Consider the following 22,920-nt stretch of genomic DNA (forward strand, 5'->3'; position numbering starts at 1 on the left):
CTGATGGAAAGAGGAATTCCTGATGTTGGGAAAACCATCCCGGGGTTCTACTGCGATTCCAGGGACGTCCCAGCCTGGGGACATTGCCCATGGAATGCCAGGGACGTCGCTCCTTGGGGACATCCCAGCCTGGGGACATTCCCCCTGGAATCCCAAGGACATCCCTGGGGACACCATCCCTGGAGATGCCACCATGGATGACGTCAGCTTGGATGATGTCAGCTTGGATGACGTCACCATCCCTTTGAGATGCCACAATCCCTGGGGATGTTGCCATGGATTGTTCCACCGTGGATGACATCGCTGTGGGTGACATCACTGTGGATGGTGTTCGCCATGGATGATGTCACCATGGGTCATGCCACCATGGATGATGTCAACTTGGATGATGTCACCTTGGATGATGTCACCTTGGATGATGTCACATGGATTATGTCCCCATGGATGATGTCACCTTGGATGACATCACTATGGATGATGTTCTCCATGGATGATGTCACCATGGATTGCATCCCCATGGCTGCTTTCCCCCATGGCTGATGTCCCTACGGCTGATGTCCCCACAGCTCCTGTCCCCAGGGCTGTTGTCCCTGGTGGCTGATGCCCCCCGGCTGCTGTCCCCAAGGCTGACGCCACCATGGACGACATCGCCATGGGTGCTGTCCCCACGGCCATGGCTGCTGTCCCCATGGCTGACATCCCCACCGATGCTGTCCCCTGTCCATCCTGCCATCCCGCAGCTCCGTCCGAGGGCTCGGTGCGGCTGCTGTCCCCCTGGCTGCTGTCCCCCATCGCCATGTCTGCTGTCCCCACCCCCCCTGGCTGCTGTCCCCATGTCCTTCCTGGTGTCCCCAGCTCCATCCGAGGGCTCGGTGCGGCTGGTGAATGTCTCCTGTCCCCCGTGTCCATCCTGCCGTCCCCATGTCCATCCTGCTGTCCCTCCTGGTGTCCCCAGCTCCATCCGAGGGCTGGTGGTGCGGCTGGTGAACGGCTCCTGTCCCCATGTCCATCCTGCTGTCCCCATGTCCATGTTTACTGTCCCCATGTCCCCCTGTCCATCCCGCAGTTCCCTCGGAGGGCTCGGTGCGCCTGGTGAACGGCTCCTGTCCCCACATTTACTGTCCCCCTGTCCATCCTGGTGTCCCCCCTGTCCATCCCGCAGTTCCCTCGGAGGGCTCGGTGCGCCTGGTGAACGGCTCCTGTCCCCACGTTTGCTGTCCCCACATTTGCTGTCCCCATGTCCATGTTTACTGTCCCCATGTCCATCCTGGTGTCCCCATGTCCATCCTGATGTCCCCCTGTCCATCCCGCAGTTCCCTCGGAGGGCTCGGTGCGCCTGGTGAACGGCTCCTGTCCCCACATTTACTGTCCCCCTGTCCATCCTGATGTCCCTCTGTCCATCCCGCAGTTCCCTCGGAGGGCTCGGTGCGCCTGGTGAACGGCTCCGGGGCCCACGAGGGGCGCCTGGAGATTTTCCACGAGCGGCGCTGGGGCTCCGTGTGCGACGACGGCTGGGACGGGCGGGACGGGGACGTGGCGTGCCGCATGCTCGGCTACCCCGGCGCCGCCGACGTCTTCCGCATGGCGCGCTTCGGACAAGGTGCCAGCAACGGGAACGGGAACGGGATTCGGGATCGGGAATGGGATTCGGGATGGGGAACGGCTCCTCAGGACCGGGAACGGATTTGGGATCGAGAACGGGATTCGGGATGGGGAATGGGATTCGGGATGGGGAACGGCTCCTCAGGACCGGGAACGGATTTGGGATCGAGAACGGGATTCGGGATCGGGAATGGGATTTGGGATGGGGAACGGCTCCTCAGGACCAGGAACGGGATTTGGGATCGAGAACGGGATTCGGGATTGGGAATGGGATTCGGGATGGGGAACGGCTCCTCAGGATTGGGAACGGCATTCGGGATTGGGAATGGGATTCGGGATTGGGAATGGGATTTGGCATTGGGAATGGCTCCTCAGGACCAGGAATGGGATTTGGAATGGGGAATGGGATTCGGGATTGGGAATGGGATTCGGGATGGGGAACGGCTCCTCAGGACCAGGAACGGGATTTGGGATCGAGAACGGGATTCGGGATTGGGAATGGGATTCGGGATGGGGAACGGCTCCTCAGGACCAGGAACGGGATTTGGGATCGAGAACGGGATTCGGGATTGGGAATGGGATTCGGGATTGGGAATGGGATTCGGGATGGGGAACGGCTCCTCAGGATTGGGAACGGGATTCGGGATTGGGAATGGGATTCAGGATCAAGAACAGCTCCTGTAGGATTTGAGAACGGATCCTCAGCATTGCGAATGGCTACTCGGGATTGGGAACAGGATTCAGGATGGGGAACGGGATTCAGGAAGAGGATTTGGGATTGGGAATGGCTCCTCGGGATTGGGAACGAGATTCAGGATTGGGAACGGGATTCGGGATGGGGAACGGCTCCTCGGGACCGGGAACGGGATCAGGAACGGGATCAGTAACAGGATTTGGGATTGGGAACGGGATTTGGGATGGGGAACGGCTCCTGTGGGATTTGGGAATGTCTCCTTGGGATTCAGAATGGCTCCTATGGGATTGGGAATGGGATTTAGGATTGGGAACGGCTCCTCGGGATCAGAAATGGGATTTGGGATTGGGAGCGGTTCCTGTGGGATTTGGGAACAGATCCTCAGGATTCGGAATGGGATTCAGGATGGGGAACGGGATTCGGGATGGAGAATGGCTCCTGTGGGATTTAGGAACAGGATTTGGGATTGGGAACGGCTCCTCAGGATTTGGAAGAGCTTCTTGAGATCCTGGGGAACAGCTCCTGTGGGATTTGGGAACGGCTCCTCGGGATCCCAGGGAATGGCTCCTCAGGACTGGGGACAGCTCCTGTGGGATTGGGAACTGCTCCTGTGGGATTGGGAACAGCTCCTGTGGGATTGGGAACAGCTCCTGAGGGATTGGGAACAGCTCCTATGGGATTGGGAACAGCTCCTGTGGGATTGGGAACAGCTCCTGAGGGATTGGGAACTGCTCCTGTGGGATTGGGAACGGCTCCTGTGGGATTGGGAACAGCTCCTGAGGGATTGGGAACTGCTCCTGTGGGATTGGGAACTGCTCCTGTAGGATTGGGAACAGCTCCTGAGGGATTGGGAACAGCTCCTGAGGGATTGGGAATGGCTCCTGTGGGATTGGGAACTGCTCCTGAGGGATTGGGAACTGCTCCTGTGGGATTGGGAACAGCTCCTGAGGGATTGGGAACAGCTCCTGTGGGATTGGGAACAGCTCCTGTGGGATTGGGAACTGCTCCTGTGGGATTGGGAACTGCTCCTGTAGGATTGGGAACAGCTCCTGAGGGATTGGGAATGGTTCCTGAGGGATTGGGAACAGCTCCTGAGGGATTGGGAACAGCTCCTGTGGGATTGGGAACTGCTCCTGTGGGATTGGGAACTGCTCCTGTGGGATTCGGGAACAGCTCCTGAGGGATTGGGAACGGCTCCTGTGGGATTCGGGAATTGGTCATCGGGATCCCGGGGAACGGCTCCTCGGGTTTCAGGAATGGCTCCTGTGGGATCCCGGTAATTCTGTCCTGGGGACATCCCTGTAATTCTGTCCGTGTCCGTGTGTCCGTCCGCAGGCACGGGGAAGATCTGGATGGACGACGTGTCCTGCACGGGCACCGAGGAGTCCCTGGAGCTCTGCAGCTTCTCGGGGTGGGGCCGCACCAACTGCGGCCACGCCGAGGACGCCGGAGTGCGCTGCCGGACAGACTGACAGCGACCAACCGGACAGACTGACACCAACCGGACAGACTGACACCAGCAGGACAGACTGACACCAACCAACCGGACAGACTGACAGCGACTGGACAGACTGACACTGACCGGACAGACTGACACCAGCCGGACAGACTGACACCGACCAACTGGACAGACTGACACCAGCTGGACAGACTGACAGCAACCGGACAGACTGACACCGGCTGGACAGACTGACACTGACCGGACAGACTGACACCAGCAGGACAGACTGACACCAGCTGGACAGACTGACACCGACCAACTGGACAGACTGACACCAGCTGGACAGACTGACAGCAACCGGACAGACTGACACCGGCCGGACAGACTGACAGCGACCAGACAGACTGACACCAACCAACCGGACAGACTGACACCAACAGGACAGACTGACACCAGCAGGACAGACTGACACCAACCGGACAGACTGACACCGACCGGACAGACTGACACTGAACAGACAGACTGACACAAGCTGGACAGACTGACACCAACTGCACAGACTGACACCGACCGGACAGACTGACACCAAATCCACCCCATCCCATAGGGACTGACCCCAAAACCCACCCCAAAAGGGAATGACCCCAAATCCATCCCAAAGGGAAACGCCAAAGACGTCCCAAGGGAATGACCCCAAATCTGTCCCATAAGGGAATGACCCCAAATCCATCCCAAAGGGCCAGGGAATGACCCCAAACTCGCCCCAAAAGGAGAAACCCCAAACCTATCCTGAAGGGAAAATCCCAAACCCGCCCCAAGGGACTGACCCCAAATCCATCCCATAACGGAATGACCCCAAACCCGCCCCAAAAGGGACTGACCCCAAATCTATCCCATAAGGGACTGACCCAAAGGAGAAATCCCAAATCCATCCCAAAAGCGACTGACCCCAAAGACATCCCAAAGTGACTGACACGAAATCCATCCCATAAAGGGAATGACCCCAAATCTATCCCATAAGGGACTGACCCCAAACGCACTCCAAAGGAGAAATCCCAAATCCATCCCCAAAGGGAATGACCCCCAAACCCACCCCAAAAGGGACTGACCCCAAAATCCATCCCAAAAGGGACTGACCCCAAACCCAGCCCAAAAGGGACTGACCCCAAACCCACCACAAGGGACTGTTCTATAACCCACCCCAAAGGGACTGACCCCAAATCCATCCCAAAAGGGCCAAGAACTGACCCCAAATCCATCCCCTAATGGACTGACCCCAAACCTGCCCCAAAGGACTGACCCCAAACCTGCCCCAAAAGGGAAATCCCAAACCCAACCCAAAGGGGCTGACCCCAAACCTGCCCCAAAAGGGAAATCCCAAACACAACCCAAAGGGGCTGACCCAAACCTGCCCCAAAAGGGAAATCCCAAACACAACCCAAAAGGGACTGACCCCAAACCCACCGCAGAGGAGCTCACCCCAAGGGACTGACCCTAAATCCATCCCAAAGGGAAACTCCAAACCCGCCCCAAAGGCAAATCCCAAACCCATCCCAAAAGAGAAAATCCCAAATCCATACCAAAGAGACTGGGCAGAAATCCCAAACCCATCCCAAAGGGGGAAAACCCCAAATCCATCCCGAAGGGGCCAGGGGTGATCCCAAAAAGGACGACCCCAAATCCATCCCAAATCCGCATCCCAGGAATGGGATCGTTCCCAGAGAAATAAAGGATTTGGTTTTCTCCCGGTGGGGTTATGGGATTTATGAGGGTTTTTTTTTGGTTTATGGGGTTTTTTTGCGTTTATGGGGTTTATGGGGTTCATGGGGTTTTTATAGGGTTTATGGGGTTTTTTTGCGTTTATGGGGTTTTATGGGGTTTATAGGGTTTTAGGGGGGCTCATGGGGATTTGTGGGGTTTTTGGGGATTTTATGGGGTTTGGGGGATTTATGAGGTTTATGGGGCTTTTATGGGAGTTTGGGGGATTTATGGGGACGCAAGAGGGGTTAGGGCTGGTGGGGTTTAGGGGTCTGTGGGTTTATGGGGTTATGGGGTTTTTATAGGGCTTTATGTGGTTTATCAGGATTTAGAGGGTTTTATGTGGGTTCAGGGGATTTATGGGGTTTGGGGGATTTTGGGGGTTTAATGGGGGTTTAGGGCATTTCTGGGGTTTTGGGGATGTATGGAGGTTTAGGGGGATTTATGGGGTTTATGGGGTTCTGCAGGATTTTATGGGGTTTGTGGAGTTTAGAGGTAATTTTGGGGGGTTTATGGGGGTTTAGGGCATTTATGGGATTTTTATTAGGGTTTTGTGGGCATTTATGGGGTTTTCTGGGAGTTGAGAGGGATTTATGGGGTTTTATGGGGTTTTATTGGCTTTTACGGGGTTTATGGAATTTACAGGGGTTTTAGAGTTTTTATGGAATTTTTGGGGTTTTGGGGAATTTTATGGGGTTTACGGGGTTTAGGGTGTTTTATGGGGTTCAGGGGTTTATGGTGTTTATGGGGTTTAATGGGGCATTATGGGATTAATGGGGTTTATGGGGTTATGTGGCTTATGGGGTTTATGGAGGTTTGTGGGGCTTTATGTTTTTTTTTTTTTTGTTTGTGGGGTTTATGGGGTATTTTAGGGGTTTTACAGGGGTTTGGGGTATTTATGGGATTTTATTGAGGTTTATGGGTATTTATTGGCTTTTATGGAGTTGATGGGGTTTTAGGGCATTTATGGGGGTTTTGGGGGTTTTATTAGGGTTTATGGGGGTTTTATGGGGTTTTATGGACATTTACGGGGTTTTTATGGCCGTTTATGCCATTTATGGGACTTTTTTGGTTTGCCAGGTCTATGGGGTATTTTTGGGGTTTTATGGATTTTATGGAAATTTATGGGGTTTCATGGGGGTTTAGGGGGATTTTTTGGGGTTTTATGTGGTTTATGGGGTTTTAGGGGCATTTATGGGGTTTCATGGGGGTTGAGAGGGATTTATGGGGGTTTATTGGCATTTATGGGATTAATGGAGTTTATGTGGTTTTGGGGGATTTTATGGGGTTTAGGGTGTTTTATGGGGTTTAAGGGGTTAATGGGGGTTTATGGTGTTTGTTGGGGTTTAATGGGGCATTATGGGGTTAATGGGGTTTATGGGGTATTTTAGGGGTTTTACAGGGGTTTGGGGTATTTATGGGGTTTTATTGGGGTTTATGGGTATTTATGGGCTTTTATGGAGTTTGTGGGGGTTTATGGGGTTTTATTAGGGTTTATGGGGGTTTTATGGGGTTTCATGGGCATTTACGGGGTTTTTATGGCATTTATGGGGTTTTATGGGGGTTTAAGGGGATTTTTGGGGTTTATGGGGTTTAGAGGTATTTTTGGGGTTTTTATTCGGTCATTTATGTGTTTCCACCGACCCCCACACCGCCCCCCCAAATTCCTAGGCACCCCCTCTCCCCTTCCCGGCCCCGCGGAGCCCCCGGAGCGCCCCAAATCCCCCGCGCCGCGTTCGGGGTCGCCCCAAAACCCCCCGGGACCGCCCCAAGCCACGCCCACCCCGCGCTGGCCACGCCCCCACACCGCGCGCGCCGCTTACGTCACCCCGCCAGCGCTCGGCCACGCCCCCGGCTCTGATCGCGCCCCTCGCGGATCTGGCCACGCCCACATCCCCGCCCCCTCGCGCCATATATGGTGTTTGGCCACGCCTCCAGGAAGGGGCGGGGCCGGCGCGAGCGCGCGCGCGCGGTTCGAACGCGGCGCCCGAAAACGGCCGGAAAAGGCGGGAAAAGGATCCAGGGATTCCCCGGGAATTTCCTTGGGATCGGCACCGGGAAAAGGATCCAGGGATTCCCCGGGAATTTCCTTGGGGTCGGCACCGGGAAAAGGATCCGGGAATTCCCGGGGATCGGCACCGAGAGCGGGAAACGGACCCCGGAATTCCCGGGGCTCGGCGGCCGCAGCCAGCGAACCCCGGAGCGAGGTGGGACCGGCGGCTCTTCCTGGGAGCCCCCGGAGCTGGGATCGCCCCCCAAAATCCTGGGATTCCCCCCCAGTTCCCAATTCCTGACCCTGGATCCCAATCCCTGTGTTGGGATCCTCCCCCGCGCCACAATTCCCCAATCTGGGATCCCCCAGCCTGGGACCATCCCAGTTCCCGGGGCCGGGATTTCGGGGATCCCCCCAATTCCCAAATCTGGGACTTCCCGAATTCCCCAGTTTGGGACCCCCCCCCCCACCAATTCCCAAATCCAGCCCCCTCCCCCCCACAATTCCCAAATCTAGGATTTCCACAATTGCCAAAATTTCCTCCAATTCCCAAATCCAGCCCCTCCAGTTCCAAATTCCAGGACCCCCCAATTCCCAAATCTAGGATTTCCCCAATACCCAAAATTTTCCCCCAATTCCCAAATCCAGGATTTCTCCAATTCCCAAATCCAGCTCTCACCAGTTCCCAAACCCAGCCCCCTCCATTTCCCAAAATTTCCCCCAATTCCCAAATCCAGGGCCCCCCCATTCCCAAATCCACAATTTCCCAATTCCCAAATCTGGAACGCCCCCCAATTCCCAAAAACGAGACCTCCCCTAGTTCCTAAATTCAGGATTTCCCAAATGTGTGATTTCCCCAATTCCCAAAATTTCCCCACTTCCCAAAATTTTCCCCCAATTTCCAAATCTGCCCCTGCCAATGCCCAAATCTGGGATTTCCCAGTTCCCAAATCCAGCATTTCTCTAATCCCCAAATCCAGGGTTTCTCCAATTTCCAAACCCAGGATTTCTCCAAATCCAGCCCCCCCCCAGTCCTCAGAATTTCCTCCAATTCCCAAATCCACCCCCCCCAATTCCCAAATCCGGGATATCCCCATTTCCCAAAATTTCCTCCAATTCTCAAATCTGCCCCTCCCGCCCCCACCACCAATACCCAAATTTAGGATTTCCCAATTCCCAAATCTGTGATTCCCCTCAATTCCCAAAATTCCCCCCCAATTCCCAAAATTCCCCCCAGTGCCATTGGGGTCCCTCACGTCCCCTCGTGTCCCGCAGGATCGGGATCGGGATTGGGATCAGGATCAGGATTGGGATCGGGATCGGCTCCATGGACACCTTCCAGTCCCCGACGCCCTCGGCACGCCGGGACAAAGCCGGTGAGGAACAGCGGGAATGGCCTGGGGTGATCCCAGAGGGATCAGGATGGCCCCAAAGGGGTCGGGATGGTCCTGAAGGGATCAGGATGTTTGATCCCGGAATGATCCCAAAGGGATCGGGATGGTCCCAGAAGGATGAGGATGGCCCCAAAGGGATCGGGAAGTTTCCAGAGGGATTGGGATGTTCCCAGGGGGATGGGAATGGTCCCAAAGGGATTGGGATGTTTGATCCTGGAATGTTCCCAGGGGGATGGGGATGTTCCCGAAGGATCACTGGGATGGTCCCAAAGGGGTGGAATGTTCCCAAAGGGATTGGGATGTTTGATCCTGGAATGTTCCTAGGGGATGGGGATGTTCCCAAAGGATCACTGGGATGGTCCCAAAGGGATTGGGATGTTTGATCCCGGAATGTTCCCGAACGGGTCAGGATGGTCCCAAAGGGGTGGGAACATTCCCAGAGGGATCAGGATGTTCCCACAGGGATGGGGATGTTCCCAAAAGGGGCTGGGATGGTCCCAAAGGGGTCAGGATGTGCCCAGAGGGATTGAGATGGTCCCAAAGGAATGGGGATGTTCCCAAAGGGGTTGGGATGTTCCCAAAGGGATCAGGATGTTTGATCCTGGAATGATCCCAAAGGGATTGGGATGGTCCCAAGGGGATCGCGATGTTTGATCCTGCAATTATCCCAAGGCGATGGGAATATTCCCAAAGGAACTGGGATGTTCCCAAAGGAATTGCAATGTTCCCAAGGCGATGGGAATATTCCCAAAGGAACTGAATGTTCCCAAGGCGATGGGAATATTCCCAAAGGATCGGGATGGTCCCAGAGGGATGGGGATGCTCCCAAAGGTGTTGGAATGTTTCTGAAGGGATCAGGATGATCCCAAAGGAATCAGGATGTTCCCAAGGGGATGAGAGTGTTCCCAAAAGGATGGGGATGTTCTCAAAGGGATCGGGATGTTCCCAGAGGGATGGGATATTTCCTAAGGGATTGGGATGTTTGATCCTGGAATGATCCCAAAGGGATCGGGATGTTCCCAAAAGGATAAGGATGGTCCCAAAGGGGATGGGAACATTCCCAAAGGGATCAGGATGGTCCCAAAGGGGATGGGAACATTCCCAAAGGGATCAGGATGGTCCCAAAGGGGATGGGAACATTCCCAAAGGGATCAGGATGTTCCCAGAGGGATCGAGATGGTCCCAAAGGAATGGGGATCATCCCAAAGGGATTGGGATATTTCCAAAGGGACTGGGATATTCCCAAAGGGGTGAGAATATTCCCAAAGCCACTGGAATGCTCCCAAAGGGGTCGGGATGTTCCCGAAGGGTTTGAGATGTTCCCAAAGGGATTGCCAGACCCCAGGGGCTGTTCCAGGGAACGCCCTCATCCCAAATCCAAGGCCTTGGAAGGATCCCCGGGATGAATTCCAGAGGCTGCTCCAAGCCCTGTCTGACCTTTCCTGGGGCAATCCCGCAGATTCCCGGGAAAACTCTGCCCGTCCCTCCCCATCCCTCCTCCTCCTCCTCATCCTCCCACTTTTATCCCTGAGCACATCCAGGTGGGAAATCCCTGGGATGAGCTGGGATTGGTTTTCAATCCCCATTTCCCATCCCCGTCCCCACCCCTGTTCCCATTCCCATCCCAGATCCAATCCCCGTTTCCCATCCCCATTTCCCATTCCCATTTCCCATTCCCGTTCCCATTTCCCATTCCTGTTCCCATTCCCATTTCCCATCACCGTTTTCCATCTCCATTTCTCATTCCTGTTTCCCATTCCCGTTCCAATCCTCGTTCCCATTCCCATTTCCCATTTCTGATCCGCATTCCCATCCCTGTTTTCCCATATCCATTTCCTGTCCCTGTTCCCATCCCCATTTCCCATTCCTGTTTCCGTCCCCATTTCCCATTCCTGTTCCCATTCCTGTTTCCCATTCCCATCCCCATTTCCCGTTCCTATCCCAGCTCCCTTTTGTGCTGCCCAGAATTCCCCTCTGGAATTGGGGCTGGATCTGCAGGATCTCCATTTTTTAGGGAACAAACCCCTCCAGGGAATGGAGCCAAAATTTGGGAAAACATTGTGAGGGTTGGAAGGAGCTTTCCCAAAAATCTGGGTCAGGAACAGGTTCAGAGCATCCCGTGGGAATCGTGGAATATTTTGGGCTGGGAATTCTGACCATTCCCAGTTCTGCCAAGGATCTGCGACCCTGAAATCCCCTGGGATTTAAATCCTGCCGGGAATGGGGACTCCAGGGCTGAGAATTCCAGACAGGATCTGTTCCCAAAATCCAACAGAACTTTCCCAGGAAGTTTGAGGCCGTTCCCTCCCATCTTGTGGGTGATTCCTGAGGAGCAGATCCAGGATTTCCCTTGGGATCAGCAGATCCCATTCCCAGCTGGATTTTCCTGTAGGATCAGCAGATCCGGATCCCAGTGAGATTTCTCATGAGATCAGCAGATCCCATTCCCAGCTGGATTTTCCTGTAGGATCAGCAGATCCCAATCCCAGTGGGATTTTCCACTTCCAGTGGATCCCAGTGGGATTGTCCATGGGATCAGCAGATCCCAACCCCAGAGGGGTTTCCCATGGGATCAGCAGATCCCATTCCCAGTTGGATTTTCCTGTAGGATCAGCAGATTCTGATCCCAGCGAGATTTCCTATGGGATCAGCAGATCCCATTCCCAGTTGGATTTTCCTGTAGGATCAGCAGATCCCAATCCCAGTGGGATTGTCCATGGGATCAGCAGGTCCCGATCCCAGTGGGATTTCCCATGGGATCACCGGGAATTCTCCCCGCAGAGCCCGGCCCCGTGTCCGTGACCATCCCGGCCTCTCCCTTCATGCAGAAGTTGGGATTCGGCACCGGAGTCAGCGTCTACCTGATGAAAAGGTTGGGAATGGCCTCGGGAACCCCAGGAAATCCCAGAGATTATCCCAGTTTTCCTCCCCGTGGATACGGAGCCAAGGGAGGGATTTGGGAATTGTGGAGCAGGGAAGGAACACAGAGTTTTGGGATAACCCTGCCCCGGCTGGAATTGTGGGATTTGATCTCCATTATTTTGGGATAACCCTTTCCCAGCTGTAATTTCAGGATTTTGGGCTCCATTATTTTGGGATAACCTTGCCCAGTTATAAATCCGGGATTTGGGGCATCATTGTTTTGGGATGACCCTGTCCCGGCTGGAATTCCAGAATTTGGGCTCCACTCCTGGGAATTCTGGGATTTGGGCTCCATTATTTTGGGATAACCCCATTGGTCTTTCCATGGATGGAATTCAGGGATTTGGGGCCATTCCTGGGATAAATCTTGGCTGGAATTCCAGGGATTTGGGGCTCCATCATTCTGGGATAACTTTGTCCCAGCTGGAGTTCCAGGATCTGGGCTCCACTCCTGGGAATCCAGGATTTTGGGCTCCATTATTCTGGGATAACCCTTTCCCAGCTGTAATTCTGAGATTTTGGGCTTGATTATTTTTGGATAACACTTTCCCAGCTGGAATTCCAGGGATTTGGGCTCCATTCTTGCGAATTCCAGGATTTGGGCTCCATTCCTGGGAAGTGCTAGATTTTGGGCTCCATTATTTCGGGATATCCCATTCCCAGCTGGAATTCCAGGGATTTGGGCTCCATTATTTCAGGTTAACCCATTCCCAGCTGGAATTCCAGGGGTTTAGACTCCATTATTTCGGGATAACCCTGTCCCGGCTGGAATTCCAGGGATTTGGGCTCCATTCCTTCCCTCCACCAACCCCACCTGGAAACGGGATCGGATAAAAATTCCCTTTCCCCGAAAATTCCCCGGAGGGATTCGCAGCATTCCCGTCCCGCGGCGGGCGGATCGGATCCCTTTCCCGTCGGGAATTCCGTGGGAATTCCGGCGTTTTTCCCGGGCAGGTCCCCGCGGGGGCTGCCGCGCTCCCCGTGGGCCGTGAAGAAGATCAACGCCGGCTGCTCGCAGAGCCAGCGCAGCCTCTTCCAGCGGAGACTGCGGGAGGAGGCGCGGACCCTGCGGAACCTGCGGCACCCCAACATCGTCGGTGCGCGCTCCCGGGAACGGAGGGGCCCGATCCTGTGGGAATGGAGGGGTGGGGTACATTGGGAATGGGGTTGGGTGCGATGGGAATGGAAATGGATTTGATGGGGATGGGGTGGGGTACATTGGGAATGGGGTTGGATCAATGGGAATGGAGGGGTTGGATTTCTTGGGAATGAGGATGGATCTGTTGGGAATGGAGGGGTTGGATTTGATGGGAAAGTGGTTGGATCAATAGGAATGGGGATGGATCCATGGGAATGGAGGAGTTGGATTTGTTTGGAATGGAGGTGTTGGATCTATGGGAATGGAGGTGTTGGATCCATGGGAATTGGGTTGGATCCATGGGAATGGAGGGGTTGGATCTGTTGGGAATGGAGGGTTGGATCCATTGGGAATGGAGGTGTTGGATTTGATGGGAATGGAGGGATAAATCCATGGGAATGAAGGAGTTGGATCCATTGGGAATGGAGAGATGGATCCATGGGAATGGGGCTGGATAAATTGGGAATGGAGGGGGTGGATCCATGGGAATGGAGGGATGGATCCGTGCAAATGGAGGCATTGGATCTATTGGGAATGGGGTTTGATCTGTTGGGAATGGAATTGGATTTGTTGGGAATTTGGTTGGATCTGTGGGAATGGAGGGATGGATCCATTGGAAATGGAGGGTTGGATCTGTTGGGAATGGGGCTGGGTACATTGGGAATGGAGGGGGTGGATCTGTGGGAATGGAGGGATGGATCCGTGGGAATGGAGGGGTTGGATCCGTTGGGAATGGAGGGTTGGATCCATTGGGAATGGAGGTGTTGGATTTGATGGGAATGGAGGGATAAATCCATGGGAATGATGGAGTTGGATACATTGGGAATGGAGAGATGGATCCATGGGAATGGGGTTGGGTACACTGGGAATGGAGGGATGGATCTGTGGGAATGGAGGGGTTGGATCCATTGGGAATGGAGGCATTGGATCCATTGGGAATGGAGGCATTGGATCTATTGGGAATGGGGTTGGATCTGTTGGGAATGGAATTGGATTTGTTGGGAATTTGGTTGGATCTGTGGGAATGGAGGGATGGATCCATTGGAAATGGAGGGTTGGATCTGTTGGGAATGGGGTTGGGTACATTGGGAATGGAGGGGGTGGATCCATGGGAATGGAGGGATGGATCCGTGGGAATGGAGGGGTTGAATCCATTGGGAATGGAGGCATTGGATCCATTGGGAATGGGGTTGGATCTGTTGGGAATGGAATTGGATTTGTTGGGAATTTGGTTGGATCTGTGGGAATGGAGGGATGGATCCATTGGAAATGGAGGGTTGGATCTGTTGGGAATGGGGTTGGGTACATTGGGAATGGAGGGGGTGGATCTGTGGGAATGGAGAGGTTGGATTTGTTGGGAATCGGTGGGTTGGATTTGTGGCAATGAGGGGATGGATGCATGGGAATGGAGGGGTTGGATCCATGGGAATAGAGGGGGAGATGAGGGGGATCTGGGATTGGGGAATTCCAGACCTCCCAGTGCCTCTGGAATTCCCAGAGAAGCCGGGGCTGCCCCCGGATCCCCGGGAGTGTCCAAGGATGGATTTGGAGCTCCCTGGGATCAAGGGAGGGCTCAGGGTTGGACTGGGATGGGACTGAAATCCATTAATCCCATCCGGAATATTCCATGATTATGGTTGGTCCCCCATTCCCGTTGCCATCCCCATTCCCATCCCATTCTCACAGATCCCATTCCCATTAATCCCATTCCCATGGATCCCACAGCTCCGATTCCCATGAATCCCATTCCCACTCCAATGGATCCCATCCCCATTCCCATTCCTACAGCTCCCATTCCCACGGATCCCATTCCCATGGATCCAATCCCATTGCCATTCCCACAATTCCATTCCCATTCTCATGGCTCCCATTCCCAGAAATCCCATTCCCACAAATCCCATTCTCACATATCCCATCCCATTGCCATTTCCATTCCCACTCCCACGGATCCCATGGATCCCATTCCCACGGCTACCATTCCCATTCTCATGGATCCCATTCCCATGGATCCCATTCTCATTCCAATGGATCCCATCTCGATTCTCATGGGGATGGGATTCCCAGGAATGTGGGGTTCCTGGGAATGTGGGGTTCCTATCCCATGGATATCATCCCATTCCCGTGGCTCCCATTCACATGGATTCCACGGATCTCAAGGCTCCCATTCCCAGTGATCCCATGGATCCCACAGCTCCCATTCCCACATCCCACGGATCCCACGGCTCCCATTCCCATAGATCCCATTCCCACAGATCCCATTCCCACTGATCCCATGGTTCCCATTCCCACATATCCCATGGCTCCCATTCCCACTGATCCCACAGATACCATTCCCACAAATCCCATTGCCATGGCTCCTATTCCCACCGATCCCACTGATTCCACGGATCCCATTCCCACTGATCCCATGGCTCCCATTCCCACATATCCCATGGTTCCGATTCCCATGGCTCCCATTCCCATCCCATTCCCACTGATCCCATGGATTCTACTGCTCCCATTCCCACAGATCCCATGGCTCCCATTCCCACGGATCCCATTCCCACTGATCCCATGGATCCCATTCCCACTGATCCCACATATCCCGTTACCACAAATCCCATTCCCATGGCTCCTATTCCCGCTGATCCCACGGATCCCATTCCCACGGCTCCCATGTCTCCCATTCTCACATATCCCATGGATCCCATTCCTATTGTCATCATCCCATTCCTATGGATCCCAATCCCAAGGACCCCATTTCCATCCCCATTCCAATTGTCAGGGATCCAATTCCCATGGCTCCCATTGCCATGAATCCCATTCCCATGGATCCCATTCCCACATATCCCATGGATCCCATTCCTATGGGTCCCATCCCATTCCCACGGATCCCATTCCCACGGATCCCATTCCCAAGGATCCCATTCCCAGTGATCCCATGGCTCCCATTCCCACTCCCAGTGATCCCATGGATCCCATTCCCAGTGATCCCATGGATCCCACAGCTCCCATTCCCACATATCCTATGGATCCCATCCCAATCCCAAGGATCCCATTCCCATCCCCATTCCAATTGTCACAGATCCAATTCCCATGGCTCCCATTCCCATGAATTCTACGGATCCCATTCCCAGGGATCCCATGGATCCCATTCCCATGGATCCCATCCCAATCCCAAGGATCCCATTCCCAGTGATCCCATGGCTCCCATTCCCACTCCCAGTGATCCCATCCCATTCCCACTCCCAGTGATCCCATGGATCCCATTCCCATTCCAGGGTACCGGGCGCTGACGAAGGCTCCGGACGGGAGCCTCTGCCTGGCCATGGAATTCGGGGGGGAGAAATCCCTGAACGACCTCATCGAGGAGCGCCGGGAGCAGGGCCTGGGAATGTTCCCGGCAAACACCATCCTGCACGTGGCCCTCAGCATGGCCAGGGGCCTCCAGGTACCGGGAAAATCCCAGGGAAACCCCGGGAAAAAATCCTGGGAATTCTGGGAAAAAACCCTCGGACTCCGGAAAAGTCACGGGATTCCAGAAAAGTCCTGGCATTCCAGGAAGATCTCAGGATTCTGGGATAAAGGGGAGCCAGGGGGTCTTTCTAGATGCTGGGATAGGGATGGGGATGGGTGGGATCTTGGGAGGGATTTCCCGGCTGGGCTGGAATTCCCAGAGAATCCTGGGGAAAGTCCAAGGAAAGGTTGGAGCAGCCTGGGATTGGGGTTGGAATGGGATGGGATTGAAGGTCCCATCCCAAACCATTCCACGATTGTGGGATCAAGGACGCTCAGGATCCATCCTGAGGGATTTTTATGGAATTCGGGGATGGAAAAGGGAAGGGAGACCCTTCCTGGAGTCCTGAATTCCCAGTGAAGACCCTGGATCCTGAAACTCCTTCTCAGGGAGAAATCGGCATGGGGATGGATCCAATGTCAGGCTAGGAGAGCTGGGAATGGAGGGAATTCCTAGGAAAGAGGAGCTTGGGGTGGGATTTGGGAAGGAACTCCTGGCTGGGCTGGAATTCCCAGAGAATCCCTGGGAGAGTCCAAGGAAAGGTTGGAGTGGCCTGGAATTGAGGTTGGGATGGGATTGAAGGTCCATGGATCCCATCCCAAACCATTCTGGGATCAAGGACACTCAGGATCCATCCTGAGGGATTTTTGTGGAATTTGGGGATGGAAAAGGGAAGGGAGACCCTTCCTGGAGTCCTGAATTCCCAGGGAAGCCCCTGGATCCCGAAATTCCTCCTCAAGGAGTTGGGATGGAGCTGGATCCAACCCAGGAGAGCTGGAGGGGGATTTGGGAAAAGGGCCTGGAATGGCAGCACAGGGAATGGCTCCCACTGCCAGAGGGTCGGCATTTTGGGATGTTGGAAAGGAATTCCCAGTTGGGCTGGAATTCCCAGAGAATCCCTGGCAGTGCCCAAGGAGCGGCTGCAGGATTGGACTGATCCATGAAATCCCCCAATCCACGGATTCCGAGCCACCCCCGAGGTTTTGAGGCCGGATCCGGGATTTGTCCTTGATCTGAATTCCCGGCATTCCCGGGCTTTCCCGCAGTACCTGCACACGGAGCAGCGGCTGCTCCACGGCGACATCAAATCCCCCAACGTCGTCGTCCGCGGCGCCTTCGAGACCGTCAAGATCTGCGACGTCGGCGTCTCCCTGCCCTTGGATGAGAACCTGACAGGTGGGAACTCGGGAATGCCCGGGAATGGGGGATCCCCGTAAATCGGTATGGAGTGTGGGACTCCCATCCCGTGGATCCCATTCCCAGCATCCCTTTGATCCCTGGATCCTGTGGCAGTGAGTGATCCCCTTCCCAGTCCTGTTCCCGATATCCCGTTATCCCGCTGCAGTGAGCGATCCCATTCCCACTCCCAATCCCAATATCCCTTTGATCCCATTATCCCGCTATCCCTCTGCTGCCGCTGCAGTGAGCAATCCCATTCCCAATATCCCTTTGATCCCATTATCCCGCTATCCCTCTGCTGCCGCTGCAGTGAGCAATCCCATTCCCACTCCCAATCCCAATATCCCTTTGATCTCATTATCCCACTATCCCTCTGCTGCCGCTGCAGTGAGCAACCTCGGTCCCAATATCCCGATCCCAATATCCCTTTGATCCCATTATCCCGCTATCCCTCTGCTGCCGCTGCAGTGAGCAATCCCATTCCCAATATCCCGATCCCAATATCCCTTTGATCCCATTATCCCGCTATCCCTCTGCTGCCGCTGCAGTGAGCAATCCCATTCCCAATATCCCGATCCCAATATCCCTTTGATCCCATTATTCCCGATTTGTTCCCTCCGCTCCGTCGGCAGTGAGCGATCCTGATCACATTCCCAATCCCCTTCCCTATATCCCTTTGATCCCAATCCCATATCCCAATCCTGATCTCCAGTTGATCCTGATTTGTCCCTGTTATCTCTGTGCAGTGAGAAACCCATCCCTGTGCTACGTGAGCAATCCCGATCCCAATATCCCATTGATCCCATTATTCCCGATATGTTCCCGTTATCCCATGACAGTGAGTGACCCCTCTGTCTGCTATCTGGGCACAGAGCCCCGTATCCCATTGATCCCTTCGATCCCATTCATCCCATTGATCCCGTTGTTCCCATGGCAGTGAGCGACCTCTCTCTGTGCTACGTGGGCACGGAGCCCCATATGCCTGTGATCCCAATATCCCAATTTATCCCCATTATCTCATGGCAGTGAGCGATCCATCCCTGTGCCACGTGGGCTATCCCATGGATCCCATTGATCCTGCTATCCCACTGATCCCATTGATCCTGTTATCCCACTGATCCCATTATCCTGTTATTCCCTCCACAGTGAGCGATCCATCCCTGTGCCACGTGGGCATGCAGCCCAATATCCCATTGTTCCCAATATCCTGTTTTTCCCGCTGCAGTGAGCGATCCGTCCCTGTGCTACGTGGGCACGGAGCCCCATATCCCATTGATCCCACTGATCCCATTGTTCCCGTTATCCCGTTGTTCCCTTGGCAGTGAGCGGCCCCTCTCTCTCCTACATGGGCACAGAGCCCCATACCCCATTGATCCCATTGATCTCGTTATCCCATTGATCCCGTTATTCCCGATTTGTTCCCGTTATCCCATGGCAGTGAGCGACCCATCCCTGTGCTACGTGGGCACAGAGCCCCATTGATCCCATTGATCCCTTTGATCCCGTTATTCCCTGCACAGTGAGCGATCCCTGTCTGTGCTATGTGGGCATGGAGCCCCATATCCCATTGATCCCAATATCCCATTGATCCCAATATCCCGTTTTTCTCGCTGCAGTGAGCAACCCATCCCTTGCTACATGGGCACGGAGCCCCATTGATCCCATTATTCCCAATTTATTCCCGATTTTTTCCCATTATTCCCATGGCAGTGAGCAACCTTTCCCTGTGCTATGTGGGCACGGAGCCCCATTGATCCCTTTGATCCCGTTATTCCCTGCACAGTGAGTGATCCCTGTCTGTGCTATGTGGGCATGGAGCCCCATATCCCATTGATCCCAATATCCCATTGATCCCATTGATCCCAATATCCCGTTTTTCCTGCTGCAGTGAGCAACCCATCCCTTGCTACATGGGCATGGAGCCCCATTGATCCCGTTATTCCCAATTTGTTCCCGATACGTTCCCGTTTTTTCCTCCACAGTGAGTGACCTGTCCCTGTGCTATGTGGGCACGGAGCCAATTGATCCCATTGATCCCGTTGATCCAGTTATCCCATTGATCCCGTTATTCCCGATTTGTTCCCATTATCCCATTGATCCCTGTTACAGTGAGTGACCCATCCCTGTGCTACGTGGGCACGGAGCCCCATACCCCATTATTCCCGATATATTCCTGATTTTTTCCCGTTATTCCCATGGCAGTGAGCGACCTGTCCCTGTGCTCGTGGGCACAGAGCCCCATTGATCCTGTTATTCCCGATTTATTCCCTTTATCCCATGGCAGTGAGCGACCCATCCCTGTGCTACATGGGCATGGAGCCCCATATCCCATTGATCCCAATATCCCATTTATCCCATATTTCCCGATTTATTCCTGTTTTTCCCTCAGCAGTGAGCGATCTGTCCCTGTGCTACGTGGGCACGGAGCCCCATACCCCATTGATCCCATTGATCCCGTTATTCCCAATATCCCGTTATCCCCTCGGCAGTGAGCGATCCCTCCCTGTGCTACGTGGGCACAGAGCCCCATACCCCATTGATCCCAATATCCCATTGATCCCGTTATTCCCAATTTATTCCCGTTTTTCCTTGGCAGTGAGTGACCCGTCCCTGTGCTACATGGGCACGGAGCCCCATGTCCCATTGATCCCGTTATTCCAAATTTATTCCCGTTATCCCTGTTGCAGTGAGCGATCCATCCCTGTGCTATGTGGGCACGGAGCCCCAGATCCCATTGATCCCGTTATTCCCAATATCCCGTTTTTCCCTCCGCAGTGAGTGACCCGTCCCTGTGCTGCGTGGGCACAGCGCCCCATAGCCCATTGATCCCATTATTCCCAATATCCCGTTATCCCCTCAGCAGTGAGCGATCCATGCCTGTGCTACGTGGGCATGGAGCCCCATATCCCATTGATCCCGTTGATCCTGTTATTCCCGATTCATTCCTGTTTTTCCATGTGCAGTGAGCGATCCATCCCTGTGCTACGTGGGCACGGAGCCCCATATCCCATTGATCCTGATATTCCTGATTTATTCCCGTTTTTCCCTGTGCAGTGAGCGACCCCTCCCTGTGCTACATGGGCATGGAGCCCCATAGCCCATTGATCCCATAATTCTCCATATCCCATTTTACCCTCCACAGTGAGCGATCCATCCCTGTGCTACGTGGGCACGGAGCCCCATACCCCATTGATCCCGTTATTCCCGATTTATTCCCGTTTTTCCCTGTGCAGTGAGCGATCCCTCCCTGTGCTACGTGGGCACGGAGCCGTGGTCGCCGCCCGAGGCGCTGGAGCCGGGCGGGGTCATCTCGGACCGCGCCGACGTCTTCGCCTTCGGCCTCACGCTCTGGGAGATGCTGGCCCTGAACGTGCCCCACCTGCCCCCGCTCCGCGACGACGGATCCGACGGTACCGGGAACACAACGGGAATTACGGGAATTACGGGAATTGCAGAGAGGGAACGGGCGCGGGGAAGGGATCCGGGGAGTGCTCGGGTGGGAAAGGGGCTCCGGGATTTGGGGAAAGGGGAATGGGATGGGATGGGATGGGATGGGATGGGATGGGATGGGATGGGATGGGATGGGATGGGATGGGATGGGATGGGATGGGATGGGATGGGATTCCCGCTGGGAAAGGGGAGCTTGGGATTGTGGGATCTTGGGAAGGAATTCCTGGCTGGGCTGGAATTCCCAGAGGATCCCTGGTGGTCTCGGGATCACCCTGGGTACATCAGGAAGCACTAGACTGGGATCAGGACTGGGATTCCTGGGATCCACTGCTGACAGCCGCTCCCTCCTGGCATTCCAGAGGGTTGGGATATTGGGATCTTGGGGTTTTAGGATTTCATGATTTTGGGACTTTGGGAAGGAGTTCCTGTCTGGGAGGGTGTGGAGGGCTGGAATTCTCAGAGGATCCCTGTTAGTGTCCAAGGAAAGCTCTGGATCACCCTGGGAAGATCAGGAAGCGCCGCCGGGCTCCCGGCATCCCAGAGGGCTGGGATTTTGAGATCTTGGTGTTTTGGGAGTTTGGGATCTTGAGGTTTTGGGATCTTGGGGTTTTTGTAATTTTGGGGTTTTGGGATTTTGGGGAGGAATTCCTGTCTGGGAGGGTGTGGAGGGGCTGGGCTGGAATTCCCAGAGGATCCCTGGGAGCATCAGGAAGCGGCGGGCTGGGATGGGGCCGGGATTTCCGGGATCCGCTCCCAACAGCTGCTCTCTCTTTCCCTCCCTCCATCCCTCCCTCCCGTTATCCCAGAGGATTCGTGCTCGGAGGATTCCCTGGACGAGGCCGCGTACCAGGCCGCGCTGGGGTCGCGGCCGCCGCTGCCCGCGGAGGCGGCGCAGGAGCCCTCACAGCGGCCCGTGCGGGAGCTCTTCTGCGCATGCACCGCCCGCGAGCCCCCGCGGCGCCCCCCGGCGGCCACCATCGTCACTGCGCTGCTGCAGCTGCGGGAATGCCAGGAACGGGAACAGGAACAGCCGGGGGGAGAGCGGGAATGAGGGGCGGGACAACGGGAATAATGCCGGGATAACGGGGTGGGAATGATGAGGGACAGCGGGGATAGCCGGGATAACACAGGAGGAATGAGGGGTGTGGGACAGCGGGAGTGAGGGATGGGATAACAGCGGGAATGCCCTCGCCGCAGCCCGTGCGGGAGCTCTTCTGCGCATGCGCGGCCCGCGGCGCCCCCTGGCGGCCACCGTCGTCACTGCGCTGCTGCAGCTGCGGGAATGCCGGGAACGGGAACAGCCGGGGGCGGAGCGGGAATGACGGGATGGGGAGGGAATGAGGGATAACAGAGCAGGAATGATGGGGGATAGCGGGGATAGCCGGGATAACACAGCGGGAATAATGAGGGACAGCGGGAATAGCTGGGATAGCAGAGCGGGAATGCCCTCAGCGGCCCGTGCGGGAGCTGTTCTGCGCATGCGCGGCCCGCGGCGCCCCCCGGCGGCCGCCATCGTCCCTGCGCTGCTGCAGCTGCGGGAATGCCGGGAACGGGAGAGCGGGAATGAGGGATGGGATAACGGGAATAATGCCCGGAGAGTGGGAATGAGGGGCAGGGGACAGCTCGGGAATGATGGGATAACGGAGGGGGAATGACGGGATAACACAGCCCTGAGGGACAGCGGGAATAGCCGGGGTAACAGAGCGGGAATGAGGGATGGGGACAGCTCAGGAATTATGAGGGAGAGCAGGAATGCCGGGAGAGCGGGAATGAGGGATGGGGGAGAGCTCGGGAATGTCAGGATAACACAGCGGGAATGACGGGATAACGGAGCGGGAATGGCCGGGAGAGCG

General features: G+C 55.1%; 1 protein-coding gene across 1 annotated transcript; it reads left to right on the forward strand.

Moving 5' to 3' along the window:
• Positions 1–8,774: 8,774 nt before the first annotated feature.
• Positions 8,775–22,369, forward strand: LOC134416515 (lymphokine-activated killer T-cell-originated protein kinase-like). The gene is made up of 7 exons (XM_063153227.1): positions 8,775–8,864; positions 11,664–11,754; positions 12,759–12,901; positions 16,203–16,372; positions 17,485–17,614; positions 20,851–21,027; positions 21,874–22,369. Exons 1-7 carry the CDS (start codon positions 8,816–8,818, stop codon positions 22,116–22,118), a joined length of 1,005 nt encoding a protein of 334 aa, XP_063009297.1. The 5' UTR covers positions 8,775–8,815; the 3' UTR covers positions 22,119–22,369.
• The last annotated feature ends 551 nt before the right edge of the window (positions 22,370–22,920 follow it).

Source organism: Melospiza melodia, chromosome 3 (genome assembly GCF_035770615.1).
Source record: "Melospiza melodia melodia isolate bMelMel2 chromosome 3, bMelMel2.pri, whole genome shotgun sequence".
NCBI classification, from domain to species: Eukaryota; Metazoa; Chordata; class Aves; order Passeriformes; family Passerellidae; genus Melospiza; species Melospiza melodia.